Source organism: Nicotiana sylvestris, chromosome 6 (assembly GCF_000393655.2).
Source record: "Nicotiana sylvestris chromosome 6, ASM39365v2, whole genome shotgun sequence".
Taxonomy (NCBI): Eukaryota; Viridiplantae; Streptophyta; class Magnoliopsida; order Solanales; family Solanaceae; genus Nicotiana; species Nicotiana sylvestris.
In genome coordinates this window covers 5,748,484-5,760,279 of record NC_091062.1, presented here as the reverse complement: position 1 = coordinate 5,760,279, position 11,796 = coordinate 5,748,484, and the positions used below count along the sequence as shown (strand labels likewise).

At 40.6% G+C, this 11,796-nt stretch overlaps 1 protein-coding gene across 1 annotated transcript; it reads left to right on the top strand.

Moving 5' to 3' along the window:
- The first annotated feature begins 2,741 nt into the window (after positions 1-2,741).
- LOC138870217 (uncharacterized) lies at positions 2,742-3,473 on the top strand. Its single transcript, XM_070148009.1, has one exon. The coding sequence runs from the start codon at positions 2,742-2,744 to the stop codon at positions 3,471-3,473; it is 732 nt and encodes a 243-aa protein (XP_070004110.1).
- The last annotated feature ends 8,323 nt before the right edge of the window (positions 3,474-11,796 follow it).

Here is an 11,796-nt window from a genome sequence, read left to right as displayed (position 1 = left end):
AGGCCTGGCTGTTTAACTCAGAATATAGAAATTCCTATTTGGAAATGGGAGATGATAAACATGGACTTCATAACAAGTCTACCTCGCTCGTTCCGGAAGCATGATTCGATTTGGGGGATTGTAGACCGACTTACCAAGTCAGCTCACTTCTTGCCAGTGAAGACTACAGATTCGGCCGAGGATTATGCCAAGTTGTATATCAAAGAAATTGTCCGATTGTATGGGACTCCTTTGTCCATTATCTCAGATTGTGGTGCTCAGTTCACAACAAACTTTTGGAAATCCTTTCAGAAGGGATTGGGCACAAGGGTGAACCTCAGTACTGCTTTTTATCCTCAGACAGATGGCCAGGCGGAACGCACCATTCAGACTCTTGAGGATATGTTGAGGGCATGTGTTATTGATTTTAAAGGTAATTGGGACGATCATCTATCTTTCATTGAGTTTGCTTATAATAACAGCTATTAATCTAGTATCAAGATGGCACCGTACGAAGCTCTGTATGGGTGAAGGTGTAGATCACCAATTGGTTGGTTCGAAGTCGGAGAAGCAGAGTTGTTAGGACCTGAGTTGGTCTATCGGGCTTTGGAGAAAGTCAACTTGATACAAAGGCATTTGAAGACGGCTCAATGTCGCCAAAAGTCCTGTTCGGACGTACAACGTAGAGACTTATAGTTCCAAGTTGATGATTGGGTGTTTCTGAAAGTATCGCCCATGAAAGGCGTTATGATATTTGCGAAGAATGGGAAGCTTAGTCCCCGCTATATTGGGCCATATAGAATCTTGTGAAGGATCAGACAGGTGGCTTATGAGTTAGAATTGCCACAAGAACTAGCTACTGTACACCCAATATTTCATGTGTCCATGTTGAAGAAAATTCATGGGAGACCCGTCACTTGTGGTTCCTACGGAGATTATAGGGGTTAAGGACAACCTGTCTTATGAGGAAATTCCAGTGGCTATTCTTAATCGACAAATCCACAAGCTCAGAACTAAGGAAATTGCTTCAGTAAAAGTGCTTTGGAGGAATCAAAAGGTTGAAGAGGCTACATGGGAAGCCGAGGAGTACATGAAGTCCATATATCCCCATCTCTTTGAAGAGCTAAAGGAAAATGTGGAAGGTAATTAACCTTTCCATTCAGGTTTTATATTATAATCTCTATGTTTTTCAATATTTACTCAGCTTAGTATTTAGTGATCACGTGCTCGTTTAGTATCATGTATTGTAATATGATTCTCAGTTCCTAATTTTATATTCTTAAATGTTGGACACTTGTATTTGGGCCTTAGACCGCAGTTCATGCTTTGTGATCTATGATATTTCAGTCAGACTCTTTAGTAGATTATCATGCCATATATTTACCTCTAGCTTACAGTCATACCACATGTTGATCCAGCCATACAGTTGGTTCGCTCGGTCACATGTAGTCAGGCACCGAGTGTCGTGTTACGCCCAGGCCATGGTTTGGGGCGTGACAAATATTGGTATCAGAGCCAGGTTCATGAGTCCTAGGGAGTCTATGAAGCTGTGTCTAGTGGGGTCTCTTTTATGTGTGTGTGCACGCCACACATGTAAACAGTTGACCACCAAGACATCTAGGATTGTTCCATTTCTTTCATGCTCTAGATCGTGCAGTTAGAGCTTTGCTTTCAGGAATCTTTCTAACCCGTGCGAATTGCATATTTAAGAAAAATGACTGCAAAAAGAAAGTACACTAGGAGGGCCTCAGCTACTTTCCAGGGGGCACAACTAATGCTGCTCAGGAGGAGGACACTCCAGCCCAGGGGGTTGCATCAGGCTCAGTGCCCTTCAGACATGGATGTTAGGGGAGCTATCCAGTTGCTCACCTAGATTGTTGCTAATCAGGTCCAAAGGCAGGGAACAAGTGATGTTCATGAGACGGGTAGTTCCAGGTCTAGGGAATTCCTCAACATGAAACCTCCCGTCTTCACAGGGTCCAAAAAGGATGAGGATCCGCAAAACTTCATTGATGAGGTTTAGAAGATATTTTAGGTGATGCATGTTATAGACACTAAGGTAGCAGAGCTTGCTGCTTACCAGCTGAAGGATGTTGCCAACACGTGGTATGAAACATGGGAAGAGTCCCGAGGGGAGGATGCGGATCCTGCGACTTAGAAAGATTTTGCAGATGCGTTCCTTGAGCACTTTCTACCCATTGAGGTCTTGTAAGCTAAGGCTTTGGAGTTTGAGAGACTCAGACAGAATGATATGAGTGTGAATGAGTACTACCTCAAGTTCGTCTCTCTGGACAAGTATGCTTCAGAAATGGTACGTGATATGAGGGCCAGAGTTAGGCAGTTTGTGTTGGGGCTTTCAGATGATTTATTTGCTGATGCTAATATAGCTGCTCAGAATAATGACATGACCATCACTAAGATGGTTGCCTTTGTTCAAGGGAACGAAGACAGGTTGAAGGAAGAAGAGCGGCTACGGAGAGAGAAGGAGAGGGAATTCAGAAAGAGAGCTAAGTCTGTAGGAAATTTCAACCATGGGGGATCTCAAGTAGGAGGCAATCGCCAGTTTTTCAAGAAATCAAAATCAGGACCTGCTCCATCTTCAGCTAGTGCATCGATTTAGAAGTCCACTAATCAAACTTCTTGAGGGATTGTTCATCGTAAAAGAAGAACAATGGAGGCAATGTAGCTCAGTCCACTAATTCAGCAGCCCATCGTAACTCTCAGGCTCTGCAAGGGTGCGACGCAACAAAGTTTAATAATGCATGCGGTGGCGAAACCGCTTGTATGCACTGGCAGACCGTCAGGATACAGAGGCTCGTGGAGATGTTTTCACAGCTATGCTAACGATATTCACTTTTGATGTATATGCTCTTATAGTTCCGGGGTCCACCCTATCTTATGTAACCCTATATATTGCAAAGAAATTTGGGATAGAACCAGAAAAGTTGTGTGAACCCATTGAAGTGTCCACTCCAGTTGGAGAATCAGTTATAGCAAGGTGTATTTATAGGGGATGTCCAGTCAAAGTGCATCATCGTCTTACTGCAGCAGACTTAGTAGAATTGGAGATGGTAGACTTCGATGTGATCATGGGCATGGATTGTTTAGAGTCCTGTTATGCCACAGTGGGTTGTAGAACCAAAATAGTAAGTTTTGAATTTCCTGGTGAACTAGTCTTAGAATGGAAGGGTGATGTAGTAACACCTAGGGGTAGGTTTATTTCCTATATTAAAGCCAGAAAGATGATCTCCAAGGGATATATCTATCACCTGGTTCGAGTTAAGGATGCAGATGCTCAGATCCCCACTCTCCAGTCGGTACAAATTGTAAATGCGTTTCTAGAAGTGTTTCCTGAAGATCTCCCTAGAATCCCTCCCGATAGAGAGATTGACTTTGGAATTGATCTACTTCCAGGCACTAAGCCTTTATCTATTCCGCCTTATAGAATGGCTCCAGCAGAGTTGAAAGAGTTAAAAGTCCAGTTGAAAGTCTAGATAAGGGATTTATAAGGCCAAGTGTCTCACCTTGGGGAGCACCAATCTTGTTTGTCCGAAAGAAGGATGGGTCTTTGCATATGTTCATTAACTATCGTCAGTTGAATAAAGTCACCATCAAGAACAAGTACCCTCTTCCCAGAATAGATGACTTATTTGATTAACTTCAGGGTGCCCAGTGTTATTCCAAGATTGACCTCAGATCGGGATACCATCAGTTGAAGGTTAAGGAAGTTGATATTCCAAAATAGCTTTTAGGACTCGATATGTGCATTTTGAATTTTTGGTAATGTCATTTGGTTTAACGAATGCACTAGCAGCTTTCATGGACCTTATGAATAGGGTCTTCAAGCCTTATCTTAATTTGTTTGTTATCGTGTTTATTGATGACATCTTGATTTATTCTCGTAGCGAGACTAACAATGTCGTACATCTCAGAATTATGTTGCAGACACTACAAGATCACAAGCTATATGCAAAATTTTCTAAGTGTGAATTCTGGTTGAAATCAGTAGCGTTTTTGGGCCATGTCATCTCAGGGGAAGGCGTGAAGGTGTACTCTCAGAAAATAGAGGCAGTGAAGAATTGGCCTAGACCCACCTCCGTATCCGATATAAGAAGTTTCTTGGGTCTAGAAGGATATTATAGGCATTTCATAGAGGGATTTTCTTCTATCTCGTCCCCTTTGACTAGATTAACTCAGAATAAAGTCAAGTTTCAATGGTCGGACGCGTGCGAGAAAAGTTTTGAGGAGTTAAAGAAGAGATTGACTTCAGCTCCAGTCCTGACACTACTGGAAGGGACCGAAGGGTTTGTTGTTTATTGTGATGCTTCAGGGATTGGTCTTGGGTGTGTATTAATGTAGCACGGTAAAGTCATAGCCTACGCGTCGAGACAACTCAAGGCTCACTAGAAGAATTATCCGACTCACGATCTTGAATTAGCAGTTGTGGTGTTCGCGCTTAAGATCTGGCGCCATTATTTGTATGGGGTACATGTTGTCATTTTTACAGATCACAAGAGTCTCCAGTAAATCTTCAAGCAAAGAGAATTAAATCTACGTCAGAGAAGGTGGCTCGAATTACTTAAGGATTATGATGTTGATATCCTCTATCATCCGGGGAAAGTAAATGTTGTAGCCGATGCTCTCAATCAGCGTTCTATGGGAAGCTTATCTCATGTTGAGGAAAACAAGCGAACTATGATGAAGGAAGTCCACCACTTAGCAAATCTAGGAGTTCGACTTTGAACTCCGAAGATGGTGGCATTGTTCTCCAGAACAGGGCTGAATCCTCCTTAGTAGCCGAAGTAAAAGAAAAACAGTTCAGTGATCCCTACTTATTACAGCTAAAGGAAGGAATTCACAAACAAAAGACTATGGCTTTTGAACAAGGGGGAGATGATGGCACTTTGAGATATAGAGGCAGACTATGGTTTCCAGACGTAGATGGGCTCAAAGAGCGGATTATGTCAGAAGCCCACAATTCCAGGTATTCTATTCACCCATGTTCCACAAAGATGTATCATGATCTTAAGTAGGTTTATTGGTGGAATGATATGAAAAAGAATATAGCAGATTGTCACACCTCCTTTTTACCCGCGTCGCCGCAAAGGGGTGCGGAGAGAGTTTTTTCAATTAAAGGACAATCAAAATGGGATTTTATTTAAAGATTCAGAGTCGCCACTTGGGAGATTTATGGTGTCCCAAGTCACCGGTTGAATCCCGAATCGAGGAAAATATTGACTCTGTTTAACAGTCTGCATACCAGAAATCCGGATAAGGAATTCTGTTAACCCGAGAGAAGGTGTTAGGCATTCCCGAGTTCCGTGGTTCTAGCACGGTCGCTCAACTGTCAAATTCGGCTTGATTATCTGATTTTAATACATGTTGAACTACGTGCGAATTTTAACTTTTAACTGCTTTTATCGTTATTATTTTTACCGAGAATTGCAACATCGTGAAAATACATCTCGAACCACGTCACATCAATGCACTCGTGGTTGTTGGCACATTTCAACTCTGTTGAGATTGGGATTTGGGTCACATAAATGTGCACCCGAGTTTAAGAAGATAACATTATTAAATACGCGCCTAAAACGACTAGCGTATCATTATTTTGGGTAGGGCCGTGAAATTTTGCTAAACGGGCCATCCCGAAGTCTAAGCAATTTTACCAACACATATAGAGGGCCCCACAACTGGTGTACTTTTGTTTGTCGAGGCTCGTCTCATTCATTACTTTTAAAAGGAATTTGCAACGTCGTGGAAATGCATCTCGAACCACATCACAATCAATGTACCCGTGATCAACGACACATCTCGACCCCGTTGAGATTTAGATTTGGGTCACATAAATGCGCACCCGAGTTTAAGAAAGTAAATTATTAAAAGTATGTGCCTAACAGTGAGTAACACGTTATTACTTTTGGAAAAAGGCCATGAAATTCGCTAAGCGGCCGATCCCGAGTTCTAAGTATTTTATATATACATTTAATGAGGGCCCCGCAATTTCGCATTATATTGGGCGAGGCTCATCTCGTATTTTTTAAAGGTCAACCCTAAAGTAACTATGATTTTTCTATATTATTTGTCTCAAAAAAGTAAATAAATCCTAATTAGTTAATATTATAAAATTCGAGTTTCAAGTTCAAGTCCATATCTAAACAAAAAAAAAGAGCGCCTTTCAATTTTGAACCGCTACCTAACTTAAAACTCACACTTTTCCTGATTGCGTTTACCAAACAGCATTAGATTTCAACATCATACATTTATTCAGATTAAATACTTCATTCATGTCCACTTATCAAACAGCCGCTTCGTTAAATGGTGAGCCGATGCTGATATCAATTATTCATCTACACTATTAAACCTATGTTGAAACAAGGAACTCAACAGGACGGGAGAAATGACATTAATAGCTAATTCGTGGGTACTAACTGACGCAGTATGAAATGTTTCTTAAAATACGTGCTTATCTTAAAATCAAACTGGACCGGGCCATAACAAGCTTGAACAGTCCAAAGATCCAACGGAATACGTACAGAGGCCTATTGAGATTATTCGTTATACTATCATCATCAGCTAATCCAAACTAAATTGCTAAACATATGGAAATACATCTAATTAGTCTAACAGCATACGATTTAACAGTCCACATTAGTTCGAATATGTTCCAATTCACATGAAATAAATACAATTGGAATGAGCCTAAACAAATACAAACTTCCTATCATTTTCCCTATTCCTACATCTTGAACACAAATACTATGAAGCAGGCAAACGTGCATTTCTCAGTTCATTTCAACTTCCGCTTCAAATTCAAGCTTACATCAACACATGGTTTCAGAAGTGTGTACTTGAAAATGTTTACAATGGGAGAAAAGGAAGATCAGCAGCAGCAAAACAACAACAGCAGTATAACAGAACAGCTTAGTGACAGCTTTTAAAACCAACAGTGGAGTCCCAAGAATACTCAATGAAACATCACCAATACAAAAACAATGTAGACCGGGAAATAACAGCTCAAGAAACCACTTAGAACCTCAGTTAAACCCCAGAAATATTCAGCAATTAGAACAGAACAAGGATGTATGCAGAAATACAAAGATGCATGGAACAGTTCTGATTTTTCAACCCTCAAAATAGAACCCTATCAAACAAACTCCTAGTTGTCTTCAACACTCAAAACTCAGCCCCACAGTTAAAACTAAAGCTCTTTTCAGTTTCAAAACGGGATCAGATTTTTTTTCAGAAAGTCCTCCCCCTCGCTCAAACTTCCAGCCCTTTTTACTGCCTATCAATGGCTCTATTTATCCCCAAACAGTAACCCTGCCCCCTACCTTATCAGATTTTCTGCCCATCATTCCCTTTTCAGCCCATTATCAGGTGTCTTGTGCCCAAAGGGGTATGGGCAACTTATAATAAACAATTAACTTCCCATGCAATCATGTTTTGTTCCCCAATAATACTAATCAATCTGTTAGTTTAATGGTATTTTAATAATTAGTGGACAGGGCACTCAAACTACCCATTTCTTCCTGTTTTCAATTCCCAAACTACCCCCTAAAGTCCTGAAATTACTGTCCTAGTCCAATTTCCTGTACTTTATTAGCTATAATCAATTTCAACTAATCAATTAGCTACCTAGCCACATGAATTGATACCTAACAAGCACATCAAAACTGAATCCAATATAGGACAAACATTGAGATTCAATTCAGCAAAATCAACTAGAACTTGTGCTCAGATTAGTAACCAAATGAAACTACGGATTCAAGGCAAATTGTATTGAACTACTAAAGTTAAACTGATTCACATACACAGGGAATAAGCTAACCATATTAGGAACCAATCCTAATTTAGCTTAGACAAACAGAAATGAGCAGGAAACCAAACAAACGATGAACAACAAAGAACAAACTTGGCCAATTTGAACAAGTGGTAACCATCAGACAATTTTAGGAGTATCCGTGGTTTTAGACAAAGCGTTATGGACACTGAATAATTATATGTGAACAACAATAAAAACAAGAGACAAAATACAGAACAAACACAAAGCACTCGATCCTAAAGAAAAGGGTAGAAGATGAACTTACTGAATGAAACTAACAAAGGAGAAATAAGCGGAAACCTACCAGTTTAAACGAGGACCGAGTTCGAACCTCCGACCTTTGGATTTGGGGGCCAAAATGGACTCCATTGTGAACTCATCTTTGGATCATTTGATCTAGACCAAAGCGGATTTTAATCGTGTGTTTTCAATGTAAAAACACACGATTAAAGTCTAATTTGGTCTTCAGATCTTTGACTATCCACTAAACCTCGAGCTTGAAAGAACTAGGGTTTGGGGTCAAACTTCGATCTAAGATTCGAGAAAATCCAACGAGATTCGAGGGAACCTGTTAATGGTTCAGGGACAAGGGAAGCCAGATGGACGTTGGGTGTTGATTTGAGGGCGTTTGGGTGAACTAAGGTTTTGGTCCGATTCTTCAGATGATGATTCGAGACGTTTGGTAAGGACTCGCAGAGAAAGGGTTATGGATTCATAGAGGGGAGGGTCTGGGGGTTCAGGGGTGTGTTTTTGGTGGTCACAACATCGTTGCTGCCGGGTTTACAGCGAAGGGGAGGGGTGGCGGCTGCTAGGGTTTGGGGAGGGATCGACTCTGCTTGGGGGACGACACAGAGTAAGGGGGGGTCGTTTGAAGGGGCAGGGTAAAGAATTAAGGCAATATATACAGGGGGGGTGTTTTAATCTCGGCCGTTAGATCAATTACGATCAACGGCCAAGATCAAGGAAGTTAAACCATACAACGTCGTTTGGTTTAAGTAGGGGGTCGGTCTGAATCGGGTAATGGGTCGGGTATGGGGTTGCGGGTAAGGTGATTGAATCTTAGCCGCTGGATTGATTTAATCCAACGGCCTTGATGGAAAGTGACCAAACGACGTCGTTTGGTTTGACCCTGAGCTGGACTGGATTGGGGCAGGTATTGGGCTGGGTTGGGGGTGGTTTTTGGGCTGGTTTAATTCAGTTTTAAGAAATGGCCCAAAGACCGTGGTTTTCTTATCTTTTTTCCATTTTTTTTGTATTTCTTTTTTTCCTAATTTTTAAAACTCTAAATTACATTACAAAAAATCAAATTAACTTACAAAAATACTAGTTAACTTCTCCTAACAATTAACACACACAATTAAACACCAATTAAAAATAAAATTACACAATCTGGACATTAAATGCTAAAAATGCGACGTACATTATTTTTTTATGATTTTTGTTCTTGTAAAACAAACTTAATTGCTCCTAATTGTAGAATTAAATCCTAAACACAAACTGGGACATATTTTGTATTCTTTATTAATTTAACAAATAAACATGCACGGACAAAATACAAATAATTATCCAAAAATGCCACAAAATTCTCAAAATTGCCCACAAAGAAAAATTGTTTTATTTTGAATTTTTGGGAGTAATTCTCACATAGGGCAAAAATCACGTACTTACAGCTGCCCCTCTTTGTCCGAAAACATGAAGAGTTTTCGTGCAAAGATAAAGTGAGCGATTTTTGCCCATTCGAGTACTCCGTGTGAAGCATTTTTGAAAAGATTTAACCGAACCTTTGCTTCAAAGGTTTCCTACATATCCCTGGCTAAAAGAGAATCAGGTTAATGTAGTTCGGGAAGTTTTGGTAGCTGAGCCTACCATGGGACTGCGATGTTACTGTTGTTGCATGTTGTTATTACTGCTTGCCGACCTCCTTATTACACCATGCTGAAAGAAAACAAGAAGTTAGACTAAACTATAGTCTATGAATTACAAAATCTTATCTAGATCTTCCGTCGTGCTCTTGTGTCTCTTGTTGCTTTGACGTCTTGGTGACTCCTCTAGTATTTCTTGTCTTGTATTTTCCCTTGACTGCCGATCTCGGACTGCTTATGTCCTTCGCGGGAGCTTTGCATTATTTTTCCATTGAATCTTGAACTTCCTTCCTCTATAGGGGATTTTTGTTGTTTCCCGCTGGGGATTTCGGTTGTATTCCTCCCTGCTGTTTCTTTAACTTCTGGCTCGACTTGTGGTCTTCCTTCTAATTTCCATTGGGTTTTTTTTGTCGTAACCCTCTGCTTTACTGACTTCAAACTTCCATGTATTCCTCTGTTATATGGGTGGGCTCCCAACTTCTTCAACTTAAAGTGTAAATACTGAAGTGTATTCCTCTGTTATATGGGCGGACTCCCAACCTCAACAAGCAACTTTGAAAATAAATCGCCATTCTATTCTTCAGGGGGGGTGCCTGACCTCATCAACAACTCTGAACCATAACTCGTCATTCTGTTCTTCGGGGGGGGGGGCTCCTAACTTCAACAACAATTAAAATATAATTCAGCCTCCATTCTCCAGGCGGGCTCCTGACTTCATCAGCATCTTTGAAAATAAATCAGCCTCCATTCTTCAGGGAGGGCTCCTGACCGCTACAAAAATAGACAAAACAAAGGAAATTTTCTGCCCCAGTTCTCACTAGGAAGATTGGTGAATCGTTAGCAATATTGTAAACCACTTATACTATATGCAATGGTGAGAGTAAACTAATGACTAGGCTAGGATGTGCGTCTCCTATGAGTAAAACCAAAAACTCTGACTAGCAGATGCGTCTGCTATCCTAAAACCTGAATGAACCAAACTTAAGAAGTGCGCCTCCTAAAGATGAATTTAAATGGTCAAGACTAGGAAGTGTGTTTCCTAAGGGTGAATTTAAATGACCAAGACCAGGAAGTGTGTTTCCTATGGGTGAAACTTCAATGACTCAACCTGGAAGTGCATCTCTTATGACTGAACTATTGATTTAGGAAATGCGTCTCCTTTGGGTAAAATAAACTTAGGAGGAAATGCGTCTCCTATGGGTAAAAATAAACTTAGGAGGAAGTGCGTCTCCTATGGGTAAAAATAAACTTAGGAGGAAGTGCGTCTCCTATGGGTAAAATAAACTTAGGAGGAAGTGCGTCTCCTATGGGTAAAATAAACTTAGGAGGAAGTGCGTCTCCTATGGGTAAAATAAACTTAGGAGGAAGTGCGTCTCCTATGGGTAAAAATAAACTTAGGAGGAAATGCGTCTCCTATGGGTAAAATTAAACTCGGGAGGAAGTGCGTCTCCTATGGGTAAAAATAAACTTAGGAGGAAGTGCGTCTCCTATGGATAAAAATAAACTTAGGAGGAAGTGCGTCTCCTATGGGTAAAAATAAACTTAGGAGGAAGTGCGTTTCCTATGGGTAAAATAAACTTAGGAGGAAGTGCGTCTCCTATGGGTAAAATAAACTTAGGAGGAAGTGCGTCTCCTATGGGTAAAAATAAACTTAGGAGGAAATGCGTCTCCTATGGGTAAAATAAACTCAGGAGGAAGTGCGTCTCCTATGGGTAAAAATAAACTTAGGAGGAAGTGCGTCTCCTATGGGTAAAAATAAACTTAGGAGGAAATGCATCTCCTATGGGTAAAAATAAACTTGCGTCTCCTATGGTAAAATAAACTTAGGAGGAAGTGCGTCTCCTATGGGTAAAATAAACTTAGGAGGAAGTGCGTCTCCTATGGGTAAAATAAACTCAGGAGGAAGTGCGTCTCCTATGGGTAAAAATAAACTCATGAGGAAGTGCGTCTCCTATGGGTAAAAATAAACTCAGGAGGAAGTGCGTCTCCTATGGGTAAAAATAAACTCAGGAGGAAGTGCGTCTCCTATGGGTAAAAATAAACTCAGGAGGAAGTGCGTCTCCTATGGGTAAAAATAAACTTAGGAGGAAGTGCGTCTCCTATGGGTAAAAATAAACTTAGGAGGAAGTG